The 23,862-nt window shown below is 35.0% G+C and overlaps 1 protein-coding gene across 3 annotated transcripts in view; it reads right to left on the reverse strand.

The window, feature by feature from the left end:
* Nucleotides 1-22,151, reverse strand: part of LOC138690992 (coiled-coil domain-containing protein 177-like) — a 51,241-nt gene extending 29,090 nt beyond the window's left edge. The window contains exons 1-5 of one of the 3 annotated variants that reach the window (XM_069812612.1): nt 22,029-22,151; nt 19,600-19,757; nt 14,158-14,266; nt 5,231-5,407; nt 4,373-4,523 (exon numbers count right to left, since the gene is read on the reverse strand). In XM_069812612.1, coding sequence (XP_069668713.1) covers nt 4,373-4,523; nt 5,231-5,407; nt 14,158-14,266; nt 19,600-19,740 — 578 coding nt within the window. In that variant the 5' untranslated portion in view covers nt 19,741-19,757; nt 22,029-22,151. Of the gene's footprint in view, nt 1-4,372; nt 4,524-5,230; nt 5,408-14,157; nt 14,267-19,599; nt 19,758-21,877; nt 21,896-22,028 lie in introns of those variants that run through there. The other 2 variants (XM_069812613.1, XM_069812614.1) reach the window with 2 other exon arrangements.
* Nucleotides 22,152-23,862: the final 1,711 nt, after the last annotated feature.

Raw genomic sequence — 23,862 nt, forward strand, 5'->3', positions numbered from 1 at the left:
AAGACAAAAGTCAGGTAATCTAAGGCGAATCCTCAGCTTCACTTCATCTCGCCAAAAATTGTGTAACTCTTAACTTGTTCCATATCTTAAAGCTTCATTGCCGATGTAAGATCTATGGATTCAATAAATGAAATGAAAAATGAAGCACAGAATTATCGGAATGTTTATGATGGATTGTCATAATCGGAGCTGTCATACTCTATCGTGTTTGTTATATATCTCTTAGACATTGACCTTATTTTCAGATTACTTTCGTGCTTATTGCATGAGTTGTAAAATACCTTCCTGCATACTATTAAAATAATACTAGGTTGAAAACCGTTGTTAAATTGTTGTGGTGTGAATCGTACTCTGTACAGATCTTCAAGAGTCAGGCCATTCTCTTTCTGGGACTGCACTTAGACAAGCAAATAGGGGAAACTTATATTAGAATTACTTCAATATTATTTTATTGTTTTTATATTACACATGTCAGCTACTTCTACACATAATACTGGAACTTAGATTGAGACAATTGTCATATCTCGCCCAAGTTGCTGTATCCCTCTTTAAAGTAGCCTAGTTTGCCATTAATATTCAGTCTCAGCTTTAATGACTAGTGCTCTTTTTATCAGTGCTGTTGTATGTGTGTTCCTTTAAAAGTGTTTTAAAGTGGAGAAGATTAAAGTCAATATATGTGCAAGATCAGGGCGATGAGATCATGAACCTCTACAATGAATATTACCGAATTCTAAAGTTAAATCATGAAGAACTGGGTCTGAACTAGAATTTTCACCTGAATCTACTAGAATTGTCCCAGAATTCCGGAAAATCATACCAATATCTCGGAGTTTTTTGTCAAAATTTCCCATATTTAAAATCTTAATCAATCCTATGCAAGCTATTGGAGGTAGCAATGTGATTGTTCCTAGGTGACAATGGCATACGACAGACTATTGCAATCTCAGAACTGTAAGTTACATCCATCACTCAGCAAGGACTCCTCTGAAGATAAAATCTGGGCAGAATATTTCAACAAAACACGTGCGTCTGGGAGTTGATTAATTTCTGGTTAATTCCCATTGCTTTATCAAATTCAGAAAGTCACTTGTATGCTGATGACTCTTTCAGCATAATGCGTAATTTTTGGTCCAAAGAAACAAACAGGATACAGTATATATATTATTATAATGTACCGAAGTACATATGATATTTCCATGCAGATATTCTGCGTCATCATATGATGAAAGAGTCATGGAACGGAGAAAAATTCTCTCCGGCGCCGGGATTTGAACCCGGGTTTTCAGCTTATGTGCTGACGCTTTATCCACTAAGCCACACAGTCACTCATTACGAGTGCACCTCAGCACATGTGTGGACTTCGGTCCTAGGTTCATAGATATCTATGACGTAGTGCAGAGGGCGGCCACTAGAGGGAACCCAAGAGTTGGAAAATCTGAGACGATTCTTCCGACGCCGGGGTGGAATCCGGTGTGGCTTAGTGGATAAAGCGTCAGCACGTAGAGCTGAAAACCCGGGTTCAAATCCCGGTGCCGGAGAGAATTTTTCTCCATTCCATTACTCTTTCATCGTAGGGTACAGTATGTCTAGTGTTTGTCAAGAGTGAACTACAAACCTGCATGTATCTACAGAAGGCGTATTTGTTTTATTTATTTATTTTTTTTTTTTTTTGTTTTACGTATTATAAGATTTATTCATGCAACAAAATTTGCAATGAAGCTTATAATTAATTTACTCAAAATTAAGATACAATAATCATACAAACATAATTAAATATTACGATTAATTTTGCCGGTACCGGTAGGCTACTCGAAGTTCACTCAAATGGTTTTCAAAGGTCTTCAATATTATAAAAATCGTCTTTCAATAAAATCATCCAACAATCTTCTGAAACAATGCCTGGACCTAGTACCCTTTAGTTTTCCAAGTAGTGTATTAAAAAGTATGGATCTACACATGTACTGGTAGGTACAGGTACTGAGCTTTCAGCGCTTTTTTTTTTTTTTGTAAAGAAAAAAGTGTTCTAACAACAGCAGAAGTAAATAAAAACGCAAGGGCACCACTTTTACATTGTAATGTTAGTTATGTCCCACTTCTGTAATACTGAACTTACCACTCAAATATGGAAATAATTATGCAAAGCACACAATGTGTTTTTGTAAGTTAGGTATGGCACAGTCAATTTTAACATATGGTACCTGTACATGGTAATTTGATTAAATGACAAAACGGAGTTATTTTCCGAGTTATTTTTAACATCCTTGCTAATGTGTTACGGATTCGCTGGAGTAAGTAGCTATATTCTCTGAACACTGGGACAGTTACTCTTTTAAAAGGATACAGAATTGGTGCCCTATATGAGAAATGCCTCATAAGTATGCTATTTTCATACGTAGGTACTTAAAATTCCACCGTAATGTTATGTAATATGTATGAATGCATACATAACTTATTACGTTGATTTCATTATTGCAATATATTAATTAGTCTGAAGAAATGAGTGATGATGCGTGGATGAAAATCACGAAATAAATATTTAGTCCTTCGCATTTGTAGCAGACAACTACAAACTGTCAATGTTATTATGTTTTGACACGATTACTGGAAATATCCAGCAATCTAGGTTATGGAAGCAGTGCTGGCAATATAGCATAAAGAAAGTAACTAGTATTTCTACATTATGGAACTTGACTCAAAATAAACACAAATTTAGTAAACATTTTGTGACATGAAAAAGGTCGTTGGTTACGTATTTGCCTTAAATAGGACCTGCAGCTTAGATGAGACGTCATACTCATAATTATACACAGAGTGTGAATTAACGAGGAGGATGGGGGGATTCCCCCCCCCCATTGGAAAGTTACCCCCCTCTCATAAATTCATATTAACATCCCTGCCAGGGATAACTTCTATCCCCCATCACAAAATATAATCGTTTTAATACGAGTACATATACTTCATAAAGTATAAAGTAAGCAAAGAAAATGATATTGATGTATTATTATCATCACTGGCAAGCTGACAACAATCAATAACTTAGGAATTACACATCTTATGTTAAGCCTGCTCATGGATAGGCCTATAAGTATTATTATAATCAAGATGCAAGATAAGAAACTCAGTGTGACCAAGCGTTGAGCTGTATCAAATGAGGATAATAATAATTTTATGTATGGTATTCTCTATTTAGAATTCTATCCCCCCCTCATCAGAAATCTTAATTCACACTCTGATTATGCTTTCCTTCACAACTTACAATCTGTTCCTTCTATAATAAACTGAGCAATATATTATTTGTTTGTTATTTATTTAAATTTATAGATTAGCATATAACTGATTAAGTTTAAATTATCATTATACAATTCTATTATATTAATAATTTCAAGAGAAAAATTGTTCCGGGGCTGGGTATTGATCCCGGGACCTCTGGTTGAACGTACCAGTGCTCTGCCAACTGAGCTACCCGGGAACTCCACCCGACACCGTCTCAACTTTTCCCTTTATATCCACACAACTCGCGTGGGCTGACGAAACGCCAGAGACCCACATCGAGTGCGCACAATCTCTGTGTGACTTGGAATTGTGGTTTTCTGTTAACGTACACAGTGACGTATATATTATGCAGGGAGAGGGTAGCTCAGTTGGCAGAGCGCTGGTACGTTCAACCAGAGGTCCCGGGATCGATACCCGCTTCTGGAACAATTTTTCCCTTGAAATTATTCAAATCTGCTTTACAGGGAGCCTTACCTGAAAGACTAGATTTGAATTATATTGTATGTATATTTGTATTACTACAGTAGGTAGCCTACATTCTCTACTCTGTAATTACATTGTTGAGTGGATGAAATAAATAAACTGCAGGTAACAAAAAGGACCTTGATTGTCATGATGTTTCTTCCAAAACACTGTACAAATGAATGAGTAGTGACATGATTTTCTTGGGAAAACTGCGCCAAGTATGTTTGCATTTATTTTTAAAATTACATCTTATTTTTTTATTGATTGCAAGACTGATTATTAATATGTTTATAAACTGAGTTTTTTTTATTTGTCTTACCCAAAAATATTTCAATTTCCATAACAAACAAAGTTGCCAAACATGGTAATAAAATTTTCTTAGCTTGGTGTCTTGGTACTATATTTAAATTACAGAATTTCAACATTCATCATTAAAATATTGGTGAGAGGGAAGGCCGTGGCAAATATTTATGGGAGGTGGCCACAATTCCTATGGGCAGCCCTAACATATGGTCTGGTATTTTCTTAAATTAATGTGTACTGTATATCTTTAAGAGATTTCCTTTGATTTCATAACAGATGATTTGATAGATTTGCTGGTAATAAAACTGTTATATGGTAGCTGCTAACTTGCCTTTTCTTTCTGTTGCTGTTGACTGGTGTAACTTCCCTCTGATGTGTTGAGTCTGATGAGGGCGTAAATTTACCCGTCAGGGACAAAATATCTTTATGCTCATTCTTAGGCTCAGTATTTCGTATGTTATCTAAAGCTGTTAGGGCTGTTTCTGTGATATACAAAAAAGAGAAACAGTTTAAAAGATATAAAAAAGACTCTGTATACACATGAAATAGTACATTGATTCTGGTTCACGTTAACACTTTGTTTAAAAAACTTAAAATTGTTTAACGACACGTTAAAAGTGCTCACTAGTTCGTAGGACACTGAAGATGACACAGAACCGGTATCAAAATGGGCCGTCGTCTAAGGTACATAACCTTTTTTAAAAATTCTAACACTTTTAACATGTCGTTAAACAATTTGAAGTTTTTTTATGAAATAGTAATATTAATACCAATTTTTGCTACATGTGTTCCATTATTATAATTACCAGTATGAGATATGCACATAAGGGTGAACTGTAAGTAATGTCATTAATTTCAGGGGTTATTCTTTGAGATATCCCAAACAAAAAAGTTTAATACAATTTTGCTCGTTTTTGCTTCCTTTTCGAGATAAAAATAGTTTCATATGAAACATTTCATGGCCATTGATTTAATTCCCAATACACTCTATCAATTTAAAAGAGCAGTGTATTATGACAATAAATAATGGTTGAAATAATGTTAGTTTTGTCCTTTAAATGTGCAGAAATTTGATCCGAACAAATGTAACATTTTAAAATTTCTTTGCAGAACGATATGATATTCGTACAGAATATATTATTTTGTGAATTGCTATTCCCCTAATGCAAGTAAGCTAGACATTGTTTACCTGATTTATCTGGTGCTGCATTGCATTTGAATATTTTATTCTTGTGGGCTGAGGAGGCATTCAACTTGTTAAAATCTCTGTGCTCATCAGTGCTGTACAATGGTGGTGAATTCTCCTTCAGCTGTCTTGACTGTATCATCAGCTGTTTTCTTATGGTACGGCATGTCTCTAGTTTACCTGGAAACAATTTCAATATGCAATACCAATAACCGTTTTATCTGACTATACCGTAAAAAAAATTAAATTACTTAAGTACTGAAACTCAATAGGTCTGAATAAGCTTCAATTCTGACTGGCCAAATTCCTTTCAAAGAGAAACGAAAAAGAGCTAGAATATTATGTCATTTAATGTTGGAAGTACGGTATATTTAAGGCGGGAGAATATTTCCCGTTAAGGAGACTGAATACCTCCAATCTTGACCATGTTAAATTTTCAATGATTTGATACACTGAACTCCTAAACAATTGTAGATACAGAGCTGAAACTTTTATAGGTTGTTCTCAATGTTTTCTCTGTCCATTAAACATTTAATTTGGTTTTATCCTTATGATGCTTTCCCCCTGATTTTTTCCCCTAAATGTCCAAAATTTGATATTATTTTTTATAAAAAAAGATTTCTTCCTGCGAGATTTTTTTTCCAATCTCATAATTTTACATTTAATGCAAAGAGCTATGTGTGGTAAACAAAATCAAGTTTATACCTAGAATAGCTTTCATGCCACTTAAAAATGCCGAAAGGAGAAAATTAGGTCAAGAAAAGGGGACATAACTGAAATGTGATTTGCATACAGTTACAAAACTATTACAAAAAACATTTTCTGGAAGTATTGAACACAGTTATTTTGGAATATTAAATTTAATGTGACATCGCACATAAATCAGCAAATTTTTTTTTTTTTTTAATTTAAGCCACTTTGTCGTATTTGGTCTCCTTAAGGACAGAAGGGGGTAGAAATAAATTAAGAACTAGGTAGCAACAAAGGAATGCGGATGGAAAGGGGAGAGAAAGAAAATAATAGAAATTGAAATAAAAGAAAGAAGGGAAAAACAGCCGAAACAAAAAAGAGGAAGCAAGACTAGTGACAAAAACAAATGAAGGGAACATGACATCAGAGAGTAAGAGAAGAAGATACAGGGATAGAAACAAATAAGAAACCAATGAAACAAAGACATGAATGTTAAAAGTGAACAGAAAATAAAAATATGATAAAGAAGAGGTAAGAAAGAGAAGAAGTATTAAATAATGGCAGAAATACGGAAAGTACATATTAAACAAAGATAAATATATAGAATTCAGAGGATGACGCAAACCACGTCGAAACTAGTCAACCAGATAATTTACCACCAAAATATATATTATTAACACAGTGAAGTATTAGTTATTACTTGTTCAATAACGTTCATCAGTGAAAAAATATAGAAACAAAGCAAGACGGAAGAAAAAAGGAAAGAAGTTAGAAGATAACTTAATAGAAAAGTAATATGAGAAGGACGAAAGAGGAAGGATAACAACAGAATACAAATTTAAAAAAATGACAGGTGATTTAAGGAAATCTCAATGATGGTGTGAAACGTCTGTACTCGAAATGAAGTAATAAAATACAATATATAGCTACCTACGGTATTTTCTTTAACAATGTACTGTAGTGTATTTTATTTGATATTCATATACCATGTGTTTTTATGGGTGTGCGACATAGGAATTTAACACTGCCATATGAAACCTATGTATAAAAGCAATGAAGAATGGTTATTTATGGTACTTGTGAGGTAAGTGCATCTTTATTGCGCGAGTGGAAAGATTTAAGCATGTAATTTTATCCATGACCATAACGAAAAATTATGTTTTATAAAAGAAAATATGTTGAAAATAAGTCCTCATATAATCACATATCATGGCATGGATTTTAGAATAGATACGTTTACTAGGTACATCATGATGTAGGAGGCCATAATTAGTGAAGAATGGTATCTAAGGCGTTGGACAAAAAATAACAAATTATAATTAATTATGTAATTTTAATATATTTTTTTTTTTTCATTTTAAACGTGTATTTTCATCATTTTGAAGTTTCAGGGATTATTTAGAAGTGTTCACAGGACTAATGTGATTAAAATAATTTCACATTTTACTTCTGTAAACTCAAGAGGAATATTAAAACGTAATTAATCATCGTGTCTATTTAGCTCAGTTGATTAACGAGTGTTGTTATAAAATATAAAATTATAAAATGTTATAAAATCCTATAAACCCAACTTCGCAGGTTTAAGTCTCCTCGCCTCCTGAAAGGTAAATTATTACAAGTTTTTAAAAAAATACATATTAGATATGGATGCAATGCACAAATTACGACGTAGTAGATAGAGAAAGAGATTGAGTATACGTATGTATATTTAAGAAATGGTAATAAAGAAGTAGAGGTAGTGACATCTAGTAACTATTATTAACTTCTCGAGTAATAGTTGAATGGAAAAATATACGTGTGTGCCCGGGTACTAGGAAAATACTAATGAATTGTGAGATAAAGTTCAAACTGTGAGGTAAAGTCTTTATCTCACTAGTGGAATAAAGTAATGTTGAATAAAAGCCTACTTTATAAACGCAAAAGTATTTAGTAAAGGCATGTTTTTCGTTATGGTCATGGATAAATAACTTAATCATTGGGCCATATTTAGAAATTAGCAGACTTCGACAATTTGTAAAACAAGACAACATCAGGCTTTCACTTAACCATAAATTATGTTCCTTAAAATATATACAGTATAGTAGGAAGTTATGTACATTTTTGGTGCTGTGTTTATTTGTTTTTCGTTTGCTGAATTTGAGCTAATAACATTTTAATATAACCAACCCGAATCATTCTAAACTAGCGAAGTAATTAGACATTATCACTGAGAGAGCACAGGCGTTATAATTAAAGAGTGTGGTCCCAAAACGCAAGTCCATTTTTATGAAAGGATTGGACTACCAGTAATTATTTATCCACCGATCTACGGACTGAGCGAGTTTTCAAGTGACATGCACAATAACACAAACTTTTAGACAAGGACTGGCGTTGTTTTGGAAGAAAAGATGTTTTATATAATGATCGAGATCTCAAACAATCATATACTGTATGTATAAATCATAAAAATGGTCTAATGGACTGAGCCAGCTTTGGGATCACTCTGTTCAATTGGAGATAGTTTTTTTCCTCTCTCTCTTTGTACGGAAGAGGGTCCCAAAGGCTTACACTGCAACCTGTGACTTATTGTGCTTACCACTCCTATTCTTGTGAATGATTGGATAGCCGAACGACCGCGCTCTTGTACTAGTACAGCATGCCGCACCATGAACTTAACCCGGGCTATTGTATGGCTGATGATATGTGAATTAATGATGGCGAAATGAGTCGGAGATGCAACGCCGAAAATTACCCAGCAATTCTGCTTCAGTTGGTTGAGGGAAAACCCCTGAAAAGACTACAAACAGGTAATTTGTCCCAACCAGGATTTTAACCCGGGCCCGTTCGTTTCATAGCCAGACGTACTGACCATTACTCCACAGTGGTGGACTGAGACAATTCTTTAAAATGAAGAGGCATATTTATACAAAGTGGGTGCTACGATATGAACTCATTGGAGATCAGGAAAGAAGACAAGTCAAAATCTGTCATCATTATGAAACACAATCGAGGATTGATTTATAAGATCTCAACAGCATCGTCACGGTTTCTGAGAGTTGTGTCAGATATTCAGATCCTGAAACGAGGCAGAATCTTCAACACAGAAACATGCGATTCTTCTCCATCAAATCAATCCATCTTTTCTAAACTTATGTTGATGTTTAAAAAGTAAGACGTTAATTTATAAAACGTAGCCTATGGTTTAAGTAGGTGTGTGCAGGACTACAAATGGACCAGAGCAAGCTGAACTGGCTTTCCAGTTCGTAAATTTTAGGAACACTTCCATTCCGACGTGTAAGAAATGCCTGAGTCATTCCAATTAATTTTATTATTGTATTATATAGAATGTCTCATAATATTTGGGACTCTCCTATAACTAGCGTATTTGAGTGTATCTAAAACTATTTATGTATTTACGTTTGGAGTCGTTGGCAATTATACAAAGTGCTACAGAAATTCGTAATATCGGTAACACAAAATTGTTGTTTTTTTTCTTAATGGAACATTCTATATTTCATCCATAAACTTGTAGTACTCTTCAGCCTAATTTAAATGATATAAACATGAAGTAAGCCTACCGGTAATATAGCTTTGTATTTAGGTCATTAACAAAACAAAAAACAACTTAAAGACCATGTGGTACATTTTGAACAAAAATTGACTCTTGAGGTAGTTATGTGTAATTACCAGAAATACTTGGTAACACTCCGAAAAAAAATATAGGAAAATGGAAAGAAGTTCCTTCGAATAATAATAATAATAACAATAATAATAATAATAATAATAATAATAATAATAATAGATATTTTGAACTCAATTGTTAATTAATGGCAATAATTATTTTGTACACTCAAAAATAATGATTCTTAATCAGGAGCCACGGCCCTCGAGGGGGAGCGAAGAGTAGAGTAGTAGTGGGGGGGGAACAAAACAATAGTACTGTAGGTAGTAGTAGTAGTAGTAGTAGTAGTAGTAGTAGTAGTAGTAGTAGTAGTAGTAGTATTAATAATAATAATAATAATAATCATCATCATCATCATAACAACAACAATAATTTCTAAAGTCGCTCGATGAAAATTTTAATATCCGGCTATTTTACGTTCAATAAAAACATACCATAAATTATTTTATTTTTACATTTGTTTCCGAATTTCTAAAACACCAGTGGCGTAGCGTCAATGTAAACTAAAAAGCTCAGCTTCCCCAGTTAATAATAATTTCATAATAAACCTGCAGTTAATGGACAAAATTATTTATTAATTTTAATAGAATTTATATTTATGCGTAAAATATTGTGATGCGGCAGGTCAGGATGATTTGTGATGCAGCAGTAAACAAGAAGCCTGCACACACCAGCTTCTAAGCAGACTGGTTTCTTTCACTCATTCTTCTGTGTAACCCACCCCGCAGATTTTCCATCCCTTTCTAACTAAACTACACTGGTCGCAAGGCTCGCAAGAAGCTAGCTTTGACATTGAAAATAAGTAGTTTCCGAGTTATCCCTTTTCGTCAGTTGTGTTCAGTTGAAGTGTTAGTGTGCACTGTGGCTGATATAATAAATAATGAGTGAAATAACAGTTCCTGACACCAATTTACTTGAATTTTTTAGGACAATTCTATTATCAAGACTGACTTACGAACAAAAGTGTGATATAAAAAACAAATGACCGACTCCCTTGCTGTCAATGAAGGACACACTCAAAATACAGACGCATACTTACGTAATGATAGTTATACTGTATCTATTGACCATTAATATTGTGATTTATCTAAGTATGACAGAGAGTGAGCGAATGTTATACATATACATGTCTGTTTGTTAGAGATATGTGTAAACCGTGAAATCATATTTTACTACGTACCATTTGAGGTCATCCCTTATTGGTGTTACGAGGTTCCAACCAATCTTCGACTGCTGACTTGACATTGACTACTATTTATTTTAAAACTATATTTTTGTAATACGTTTTCTCATATTGCATGAAAGACAAGTTGAGTTAGCTTCCCCTGCTCAAAATTTCATGCTACGCCACTGTAAAACACAAAACTGTGCACGCACTTATAAAGATAAAATTATTTAAGAATAAACTTTCAATACATTAAGTTAACTTTGACTAACTTTTGATTAACAGCGGAAAAAAAGGTAGTGTTTAGTTGTAAGTCTTCATTAAGGTAGTAATCTATAGTAGATAAGTGTGTCTTGTCTAAAATTCCCACATTTAAATATTTAGTGGTCGCTTTCCAGACACACGGCGGTGTGTATAGGACAAAACACGTAAAGCTGCGCAGCAGCTACATGGCAACAAACAGCATACCGGTAAATAAAGAGGCTAATCTAAGTAAAATATCAATGACCTACCGTTCTGAAACTATTCCAACTCACAATTATGCCCATTATAAGACATGGACTTGATATTATTTGACAAAACACTATTATTAAACACTATTATTTTCTTGTAAGACATTTTTAATGTCATCTTAAATGTTACTGTTTAACATTTTTTTTTTCTTTGGCAACCTCACCAAGTTGACGAAGCTTAACTCTATGCTTATCTAAATACAAACCCTGACGTGTAACTTCACAGTCCGCAAGAAAACCATTCTCATAGAGGATCTACAACTTGTACACGTGTTTAATAAATATAGCCTAAATTAGATGATATGTGTTACCAGCTCCTACAGCCATCTACAGAGACTTACGACAGTCTATTACAATGGCTGAATGAAAAGGAGAAAGAAATATGGCCCAAGTTGTATAATAGACTGCGGAAGCAATTGTGAATAGGCCTACATAATGAATGCGAGTCAATTAAGGTCTCCGATACCATAATGACGAGCAACGAGCTAGAAGTAGTAGTAGTATTTCTAGCTCGCTGGTGACGAGGTTCAGCGTGCATGGATTCCACTATGTTATATGCAAGACTGCACAAGTTTCACTGCATATCTGAGATCTATTCGGAAAGAACTACGATTGATAATATGCACACGTGTTCATATAGTGTGCCAAAGATGTCATTGACAAACTTCTGTGTATTAAACACTAGTAAATACCGCACATTTATCAGAATGGACACCGGCGATTTTCGTTTTACTTTTTGGTAAAAAAAATCAGTAAAGATTTTCCGTTATTTGTAATGGGTTTAGATTTTTTTTAAGACGGCTGTAATTTTTACAGGTATTCGGTTATATTATGATGCATTTGAAGGGGTTTACGAATTTTTAGAGTTTTCTTAAGGTTTTATGGTGAAAAATATCTTCTTGCATGTAAATCAAATTATCGAAGGACAATATTCTTGTAAAATAATAACTTGTACCGGTACTGTGTAATCAATCCATCGAAGCAATTTTTAAGGGTAACATTCACTCACGCATAAAAAAGAGGGGTTAGATGTATGTACTGACTACTAAGAGAGAGCGACCAGTCTCCCTGATGTTGCTTACTTCCTTGGTTCCCACCTACGTCATATTAACAGTAAGTGCATGCAAATTACGTCCTGGTGTCGTAGAGGCAGAATAAAGAGTTAAAACTAGGCCTATATGTCTATATGTGTGGAAACTGGCAGAAATGTACTCTGAAGTAGCGTAAAACAAAATAAAATTCAACTATTATATCAGCCCCTATTTATGGCATAAAATAATAAAAAAATACTAATAGAAAAATTTAATGATCTTTAAAAATACCTATATTCAAATAATCTTATGGCATGCTTTAAATTATTTTTCTTTCTCTTTTTATGGTCAAGTTTACTCCAGTATACAGTATGGAAAAAGTTCATTTCAGAGGAAATATAGAGAGAGTACGCCATGCGATGTAACCTATAAGGTGTTTCCTAGAAAATCATGCGTCCCCCCTCCACACAGCAAAAATTGAAATGACGCCTTTGTCCACTTCTATTTGACCTGCTTACAGGTTGCTGCGTAGCTTAACCCTTAAATTGACAATGTATCCTATACAATACAACAGGTTAATAGGCTACATACTATAATTTTAACAGAACAATAGAAAAAAAAGTGGTAGAAAAATTAAATTTCACAATACTATAATATTGTACAACATAGACATTACGATAGTTGTTTTCTTTACAGTCCGACACGGTTTAATAAACTGTGAGAAATGAAGTTTTGTCAATTTAAGGGTTAAAAATCGTGTTGTATTACGTACCTTGTAGGCTTACTACTAATTTCTTTTAATACACGAACTTAATAGTGTTACTGTACGTTATTATTATTTTTTTCAAATAGAGACGATATTACATTCGCACAATTTCCTGATGGACTAGTAGAGACTGAGTATGAACAAAATTCGTCAAAAAATCGTTCACATACACGGATAGGTAGACTATATGCAGGAAAGCACGTTTTCGGTACCAGAACGCTGAAAATATGAATTTCTGTAAAAATGTCGAAATTTATTTTTTGCAGGATCACAATACTTTCTAAATAAGTACCCACATTGAAATGTGGTTGTAACGAACGCCAGTATAACGAAATAGAATTACGAAATTATTTTTTGTCCTCTGCCTTTTTCCCCATGCAATTTAATCTTAGAAAAAAAAGAGAGAGAAAGAAAAGAAAGAATCAATATAACGAAGCAAAAATTTTCCGTTGTCGAAAAAAAATCTACTTTTTTAATGAGAAATATTCTAAATAAATGGTACAATTCGTTAACAAATAGCTATAGGCTATATTTTATATTAGGGCCTATACCGGTACCTGTAATAATATTACAATTACGTAGTGGCCACATAGTCATTAAAATATCTAGCTAATGTAGTAGGCCTACGGTATGTCTACTATGATGGAGATATATCTGAATTTTTAGTTTTTTTTTCATGCAATTGTCCCCTTGTTCTCTCCGTTTAATTTCCTTCCACCATCATAGCTCATCAACTTCGCAACATGGCGCCTCTAATCACAACTCACTAATCTCACAACATGACACCTCTCTCCTACAAAGTGCTTCATAAACCTTGAATTTTGTGCTTTTCCTATGCCTTTTTTTTTTATTTGTTTTTTTTTTTCAAATGCAATGCAATACGGTGTTTCCTCCATTTTAGTATAGAGCTCAATGGTAGCAGCGAACAGCCTGTGACATCTGGTGGAGAGGAGTGAAACGTGCATGATATGAGCGGGAAGGTTGAACTATTTAAATATCACAGTCAAAGTTCGTTATCAAAGTTAGGCTTGTAAGACAGAGATAGAAGACGTTATTTGTAGGGCGACCCTCGTAAATATAGACAGTAAAGTAAAATGTCTCTTACTTAGTCTCTCCTTCTCCCGATCTGCGTAAAGCTGGTACACCTGGTCAGAATTCTCTCCTCCAAGATCGTCTTGATACTCCTGAAGACTCTTGTATAGAAGTTCTACGGGCTGGACAGGGAATTGTAACCACACTAAGTTCTTGTTAATTTATTTAACTCACATCTTAAATATTATTATCAATAGAAATATAGAATTTAAAAGGAATCTAAGCTAAGGAACGTGATTCTGTTATATTTATTGGCAAAATATGAAGACACTTAAAATTGAAAATTACATAGTATTTCACTGTCGGGTTAGTAATAAAAATGCATGCGGCGTGCTGAAGATCAAATACCTGCTGCTAGTAATATAAGTTATGAAGTACTTAAGAATAGTAAACAAATTTAAAGTTAGAGTGATATGTAGTTGTTTAACAAGAAATTCCATGGACTCTCACACAATAAGGTGGGAATAGGTAATTTTTCTGCCACGGTTCTACAATAACAAAACAATAGGAGAATAAGGCAATAAGACGAATACAATTTAAGAGTCTATACGCCTTCTTGTGTTCCTTCAAGACTCATTGAAGACCCTGTTCGATTTCCGTCTGGGCCATAAAGAAATTTGTGATGGACAAAGCGGGAGCAAAGAGGTTTTCTTGAGGTTCCCCATTTCCCCTCACATTATCGTCGTCATCATCATCATCATCATCATCATCATCGTCATCATCATCATCATCATCATCATCATTCCATCAATACTGCACAAACACCCTCCCTTTGAGAGGTCCCGAGCCAGACCTCCAGAACAAACGAAACATGACTAAACGTTGTGTTTAATAATAGTACATTATGCAACGAGCCTATAATGAAGGTAATTAAGAAGCGAGTATGGATATTTATGAAACGAGCGCAAGCGAGTTTCATAATATTCATACGAGCTTCTTAATTACTATTATAGGCGAGTTTCATACGACTTCTTATGCTCGACCATATTTCTAACTTGATATTAATTTTCTTTGTATCTGACCTTGGCCAATGTCCTGTATGTTGTGAGATGTGCGCAGACGCGAAAGTACTGATTTTTTCCGAGGAACAGATGTTCACATTTACCTTGCTAGGCCATAAGAACCTACAGAGATAACATTGAAATTAAATTAGACATTGAAAAACGAGATGACAAATTGAATTTATTTGAATATTATTTACAATTAACGCTAATTATTATAGTAACAGAACATAACCTTCTGGGACAGTATTGGATTTCCAGCCTCCGTGACTTTTCGCTAATTCTCTTTCGATTGCATATCCGAGAATAATCGATACTTGCGGTTTTATAACGGTAGAAAGCTGACCTGTCATTGGCTGAACAGTTGTAACCTGAGTCGTCATTGGCTGAAAGACCTGACCTTTAATGAGTAGGTGTACTTTAATGACATGCATTAAAGGTCTACTACCAGGAGTATAATTACTACATTTCGGCATGGTCGAGCATAAAGACTATTAAATATCTTCATAGAGAATCAATGTACAATCACTCACTTAAATTCTGTAACTTTAAGTGTTCCAAAAGCATCGTAGGCCTATTTCAGAAAAATCTTCGTCTAGTAAAAGTAGTCTGTTTAAAGACACATTTCCGTGCTTAGAACGAGAATCGAACCCGGTAACTCACGATTTGTAGTCAGGAATGCTGGATGCTAAATCACAAAGCCGTACGTTATACTGGGTGTTCAGTTCAAAGTTTGTCATGGCTCGCTGTATGCCGTCATGTGGCTAGTCGATGAGCCTAGAGAATTCAATCTTCCTACACTTCTGCAGAGGTGTATTACTTATGTGCCAGAGAAGTTGCCTAGCAAGTACGGCGTTCATTCAGAAGAGTACTTACTGATACTTATGGTAACGCCGGTAGTGGCAGGAATGTGAACTGTTTCGAAACATGTACTGAGGTGAGTTTTTTTCTTACTGTCGGGATATGTGGAGAGAGTTAAGACGATTACTTACGTATTTGTTGACATTAATTTCGACGGTCAACATGGACACGAAACATTTGATTTGTGTTGTGGAATGTTTCCGTACGCAACCGATGATAACAAATACCCTGCGTCTGACTTGCCCGCGCAAAACACAGTTCGAAAGAGGTTATGGTAGCACACAGACCGTACAGACCGCCATCTGTTGCTACGACGTTCAAGTTATACCGTACACGTTCTCAAGTTCAGATTGAATGCCTTGATTAATAGGCAACTTCTCTGACACAAAAGCTGAAACTCGCTTCAAATCGCTGACTCATCAAGAGTGACATCATGACACACGTTGAAATGAACACCCAGTAGAAGCAGGTTTATAATAATAGCACTGACAGATGACAGCGCCTGTTGTATATGCAACTAACAGAACATTGATGTATCTAAGGTTGCATTGTATCCTAGAATGCTGCTAGGAAAACTGTCGTATTTTACATTCCATTATTCGTATTCTATGGTAGTCTACTGCAGCTTTACAATGTTTAACACAACTAGGTATCGAAAATGTACGAGGAATGAAAACTGGGAACAATGCCATGGAAGTCACAGGCCAGTAATGTTTTGAGTGCTGAGTGGAAAGCCTAAGGTACAGCGACTCAGCTAAATCAATCCAAGAAACAGAGATTCGTCAGACATAGGATTGGCCGCGCCTTAGCCGTCTGTCGGGATTCGAACACAAAGTTTACCAAGGTAGTTCGTCATAAAAATATCATGCATATGTTGTTATTGAAGTATTGTATCATTGAAGAATTATGTTGTGTCAGTGAAGTGTGTTGTATCAGTGAAGAAGTATATCGTGTCAGTGAAGTGTGCTGTGTAAGTGAAACGTGTTCCTGTCAGTGAAGCTTTATAGTTTATAGTGGCAGTGCAAAGTATTTGAACAGTGAAATGTTTTTGAAGTGTTAGTGAAATCAGGATAGAATCAGTGAAATGTGTCGTAATGTTGAAAGGTACTTGTGCAGATATGAACATATCATACTCGTGGGTTTTAGTTCGATCTTAGTTTTAAGATACAAATTAGATTTATTTCAAATGTTATTTTAAGTGATCGTTTCATTTAATTTAGTATATTCCCTGTTGTTGTTGTTGTTGTTGTTGTTGTTATTATTATTATTATTATTCATTATTGTTAGTATTAATTATTAGTATTATTATTAATTGTACTTTTAATTAATAAGTTTATTATTGTCATTATTGAGTGTAATTAGCTACCACTGCCACCGGGTATATACCCATTGCAGTGTGAATAAATACATACATACATACATACATACATACATACATACATACATACATACATACATACATACATACATACATACATGTAGCAAACAGCACTATAATTCATTCTGAATCGTTTTGGACGCCCCTTAAAAGATGATTTGATTGCAGTTGTATTCTGACTACACGAAATAACACTCTGTAGCTGGCTCACTACCGTTAGCACCGAGGCTGGTTCAAATTTTCACGTCATCATAAATTCTCTCATAAGATTGCGACCAGTGTATGGTACCAGTGCCCATCTAGCATCATGAAAACTTTGGGGAGATACATCGAGTAGCGTAATCCAGTTTCGTATGCCAGCTGTATCTGCCGCTTGCTTCATCGCGCTCTAATTAGATAATCGTTCACCTCTGTTGAGACATGGGGATGTGAGGCCAGCAGTCGGCTGGTCGGCCTTTGCCCTCCATGAGCTATTACGCCGCGGAAAAAAAATATATCCAAAATAGATTCTGAAATAAAAAGATGATATTTCTTCTTGTGAACTGGACACTAAAGACATTGTTTATAATGCCAAAATATACAGTATGGTTGTGGAACTTGGACTCTCACTTTGAGAGGGGAACAGAGGCTAAGGGTGTTTGAGAATAAGATGCTTAGGAAAATACAAAACTCATCTGAAACTTGAGGATTCCACGTTGAGAAGAAAGCGTTGGTTTTATGGGCCTTTCCTAATACATTGTACAAACTATGTGGTAGATACGCGTTTCTATGGCAACTGATCATTCGATGGAATAGCCCCATATGCTCAATGCTTTTTTCTTAACGAGGAATCTCTATAGGGCCATTTGCGCACCCTAGCCCTTATGAACGGAAATAATACTCTACAATAAACACTTTTTTCTCAGTTGTGAGAAATATTTTCGCAAATCTTCACTATAATATTATTATGTATCAACAATACGACAATGAGTTCAGGTAAACAAACTTTACCATGGATACGAGACGTACATGCGCAGTATCAGTGCAAAAATATTAGTACTGTTTGTTTTTGCACATACCGTATTATCTTATTTTCACATCAGAGTAAATCATTTTATTTTTCATTTCTATTGCTTTTGATGCAGGTATAGTGAGAGTTGAAAAAAATTTACGGTACTGATGTTTCCTATTATGTACTGATGCTACAGTTAAAGCCAGTTTGAAATATCCAGCAGTTTGGATTATAACACGATCTTCTAAACTTGTGAACAATGGAAATCTTAAATGTAACTTTTATCTCACGCTTAATTATTATTGTGTCTTATTTAGTTGGTGCATGAGGGAACCACATTCATTCCGAAAGTTAAGAATTTATAAACGCTGGGTTGACGAATATTTTCAGAAAAAAAATATGGCTATGCGGTAAACGTGTGATATCAGTTAGTAAAGTGTATGAAAGAGCTGTTAAAATAACTGGAATTAGTGAAAGTTCTGCGAGTAGAATTCTTAAGGAGAAACAAGCAGATGAATTGAGAGTCCAACGAAAAACGGCCACAGGAGTGTTCTAAAACAAATTTAAGATAATTTCGATAGCCTATATTTTAAGTCTGTATGGAGATAGTTTCATTTCAAGCTTGAATGACATAATAAAATGTGCCAAAGAGAAGTTGTGTTCCTCTGCGTCTCGCTTATCTCTCTGGCGGATAATGAGAAAGATTCGGTTCCGCTATAAGAAGAAGGATATTGCGCGAAAATATCTAATGGAAAGTCAGGACATAGTTGTGCTGCGTAATCAATTCCTTTGTGCGATTAAAGATATAAGAAATATGCCTATATCTATTAATAGGCCTACATAACAACAAATTAAATAGTTATCCATATAAAATAAAATTATACATACACGACTGTTCTACCAGGACTATGAAGTTTCTTTCGAAACGTGCGATAGTTGTCTTACCCTCCTGCAAAACTGATCTGTCATTGGTTTAAAAATCCGATGAGGCAAACCTTTCTATCCGTGAAACGCACCATACGGACATCGAGGTAGTCTTGAGAGAAAGAGAAAGAGATTGAGAAACTTCCGACGTTTGCCTGCGCTTCCACCAACTAGGTACTTCCACTTGTGACGATGTTGAATTTAATTGAAGTTTTATTCAGATCGCAAATAAAATTATATTTAATGGACAAAAACAAGATGTCCATTCAAAAGTATTGCCAAGTTCAACTGGCTTATTACCTTGAAGCCTGCTTTGCGGCATGCTTCCAAGGAGCGTGGACTCGTCAGAACATACGGGTAGTCTTGAACAGCCAGCGTGTTGAAGTTGTACAGGTTCAGGTACAGTGGCTCTCCAAGACACTTGGTCTTCATCGCAACCATCAATTGTCAAGAAATACCTGAAATACAAGACATGCCAGTTGGGTAAATACGTTCTTGTGCTTTGTTGATATGCGTTGCGAGTTTCGTATGTTTGACAGAGTTAACTGACAAGAATTTTAATCTTCTCTCTTAATTGATGTTCGGTTGAAATAATCAGTCAAACTTGGAGAATTTTCAAGTTCTTCAAGCGCCTAAGTACCAAAAAAAAAAAAATGTTGCTCAGTCCCACACATATTACAACATGGGACAAGCATAGACTACATCTTATTCTATAGGAACGAACAGTGTAGGTAGATCGTATAGGGGAAGATAATTTTTTGGAGGAAGTACGAAAGCAGTGGAAAATTGTAATGACATAGAGAATGTCTGCAGAGATTACTGAAAGAACCAAGTTGAAAACGAACGTTCAATTATGGTGCATGCAGATTTTGTGTCTACACCACTGTGCACTGTGTTGAACCCGGTACAATTTTTTGGTCCAGGGAAAACAATTGTCTTTATGCGCTAATCAAACACATTACTCATTTTAACTTGATATCACAGTCTAGTATATTGTCACGAAGCTCAATACGTAGTAAATATGCATCCATAGATAGTTGCTAACCACTAGAATCGCTACTATCTCCTCATTACAGACAATGCGAAATAGTACCGGCACAGTCTATTGTTCCTAGTACCCTCAACAACTCAAGCTTCGTGACTGTATATACTAGACTGTGTTGATATCTTGTAACAGCATTTACTAAGCCAACCAAAGTCTTTAGTCCAGAGATACATTGGGTAGTCATTTTTACTGATCTTCATTCGTTTCTCCTCTCCTCTGGTTTAAGGTTCGACACGGCTCAGTCACTAATGCGGGAACAGTTTGCTTACCTGTATTCTAGAGTTTAGAATTATTTATTATTATTGTTTATTCTACGACGTTTTATCAACTGTAATAGTTACCTAGCATCTGAGTGAAATGAAAGTGATAATGCCAGCGAAATGAGTCCAGGATACATCGCCGAAAATTACCCAGCATTTGCTCTTAATCGGTTGGGGGGGGGGGGGAGAAACCCCGGAAAAACCTCAACCACGTAATTTGTTCTAACCTGGATTTGAATCCGAACCCACTTGTTTCATGGTAAGACATCTTAACCGCGACTTCATAGTGTTGGATTATTATTATTATTATTATTATTATTATTATTATTATTATTATTATTATTATTATTATGTTCGCTGTCTCTATTAACTGTTCTTCGGACCCCAGAGGGCCACGGTTCGCTGGTTCAGAATCATTGGCTTTGACCATTGTACTAGGCGATTCAGAATGCTTTTGCGCATATATAATCACGTGATGTCGCTAGTCAATATTATTTAGTCCGTTATTAAGCGTTCAAGCAACTACAATGATTTCAATTTGCGTCTAAAAGTATTCTATGGTATTTGTGTAGCTTGCCTGTAAAGATTTTCACAATTCTTAAATTTCTTTTGCACAAAATAATTGTTATTCTATTTTTTTTCTTATGTCTTAATCAATTTTGTCTGAAACCTTTTTATATAATTTTCCATTTTAAATTTTATTGTGAGCTATTCTATGTCGCAGGGCAAACCCAAAATATTGGGTCAGACCAATAAAATAAAAATTGTATAAATCACAGTTACTATTCGTTAAAAAAAATGGTGTACCATGCACTAATCAAACAAGTGCAACTGTTGTTTCTACATCAGCGTCTTGAATTCGAGTAAACCTGTTGGGTTCATGGGATCACGTAGTATATGCGCAGAAGCTCTGTGAATTGGACCACCTTCGTATCTGACGATTACTATAGCCCTGTTCTGCGCAGTAGGCCTAGGTAACTTTAAGTGTATAATTTAATGGCATGCATTTCCTGCCTAAATAATAAACTTCAGAAAGCACTCTGTATCATACCAATATGTTTGAACAAAAAATTATACGCAAATTTTATTGTTATTTTAAAACTATTTATAGTAAATTGCTTCTAAAATCATACCGCTACTAAAATAATGTCATTCAGAATAGACATTAACATATTTTAGAATTTGAAATTTATGCGAAATAAAGTTATATACACGCTGTTACTCGCAATAATTAAAATATGAAATTGAATTTACATCAATGTGCAAAATGTACCGGTAACAAAAAGCTTCACAAATCAAAAAGACGACTATTAAATATCTGGCGCACGCGCGCAAACCGTGTAGTGTTTAGTTGTTCAAAACGTGTAATTTACGCGTTTACATTGATTTCGTAATACAATTTAAGGCTTATCATGCAGTCTTACCTTCATTTCAACAATCCTTGCGACATGATTCCCTCCATGACATAATTCAAAACAGATACTTCCAGTTGCAACATGGCCGGCAAATAACATAAAAAAAAGATGACTGTAGGATTAAGCAGAAGCAGTGGGGCTGGAAAATCAATAACGAGCTCTGCCATGCTCAGTACGAAACAGATGAGGTTTCAGTTGACAGGCGATATGTGGGTGGAAAAAAAAGTATATCTAGATGAAATGAAATTGACAAAATGCTACTTTCTTCACATTAGACTCTTAGCTCTGTTATACCTTTCATCTTTTCCTTGGTTGTTATAGAGTTCCCGTTACGTACGATTTAAATCCAGTAATTTTCCTATATCTTTTGCTCCTATCTTTGTCGTTTTTTTTTTTCGATATGAGCTAGCCAATTGAAATGTCAATATTTTTTTTAATTCCTAGTATAGGCCTATGTCTTATGGTCCTGTCTTTATACCATATTATACCATGTTATTTAGGTCACAATTCTCTAAAACCGCATAGCTTTAACATCTGTTTTTGTGTTGTATAACTATTTATGGTGGACAAAGGCAAGTCCTTGTAGGTTTTTCTCGGCGTTCACCCGTTTCCCTTCATTCCATCATCACTGTCCATTTTAATATTCATCATCATTTCAATAGCATTCACCCAAAATGGTGCACATGACGTATTGTGACTGGTTGACACGTAGCATTGATTTTGAGACGTACGTTCTCAAAAGATGAGAGGCCGCTCTAGTGGGACTTCACCGGACCTTGAGCTTACATGATTGAATCAGACATCACAACATAACTCAACCACGATTACCTACAAGAAAGAGATCATTCGGACTCAAAAAAAAAAAAATCCCACATAAAGAGTGGGAAGGTACACTGGATTTCATTAATGTCCTCTTGTTCTTTAATCAAACTCACAACAAAACTCCGTCTTTACCTCACCTCTACCATGCACATGTAGCTTGACTCACTTGCATTATGTATTTCGGTTTTCAGTTGTGTTCCTGATAGCGTAGCAGCTGCGCCGTCCATTGAAACTCGTTTGCGATGTATGCCAATATTACAGAGATGGCACGCCACTTCTTATACGAATGGCTATTTCTGTGTCTGGTATACAGACATAAGAATGGGAGTGGGATGAAGTACTGAATGTAAACACAATTTCAAAACTTGGCGGCGCTACTGGAATAGATTATACAATAAGCCTCAGGCTGCAGTGCTAGCTTTTGGGCTCTTCCTCCATGTGAAGGGAAAAAAATGAAAAGTAACAGCACATTTGAGGAAGTCTAAGTAGAATGTTTCGGAGTTTTAAAAGTTTACTATTTTATAATAATATAAAGGAATTGGCTGGGTCACTGGTTCAGAAGAAACTGCCTTCTGAAGGATGCACTGGAAGGAATTGTGAACAGGATAAAAGTTCAGCGACATTAAGATATGTGGATCATATGCAGAGACTAAGAGGATGGCAGGAAATAGGAAAGATTGGAGAATGCTGGGCTTGCAGTGAAAGATCTACCCTTGGGAAGAACACTATGAAATAATAATAATAATAATAATAATAATAATAATAATAATAATAATAATAATAATCAGTGTTTTTCTTCTGGAGAAAGAGTTGATGGAACTTTGTGTAGAACATAAATAGCAAAAGGAAGTAATTACTGTCCATTGCACAGGAATGTTCTCGTTTTTAACCTCCTTTTCGTCCGACTTTAAGACTTTCAAAGCCTAAGTGAAGTTCAAAGAAAAATTATGTTAAAAACATAAATATTAATACGTTTCTCAGTTCCATTATGAAAAATGCAACAAAAGATGCCATACCATCA

Source organism: Periplaneta americana, chromosome 16, assembly GCF_040183065.1.
Source record: "Periplaneta americana isolate PAMFEO1 chromosome 16, P.americana_PAMFEO1_priV1, whole genome shotgun sequence".
Classification (NCBI taxonomy): domain Eukaryota; kingdom Metazoa; phylum Arthropoda; class Insecta; order Blattodea; family Blattidae; genus Periplaneta; species Periplaneta americana.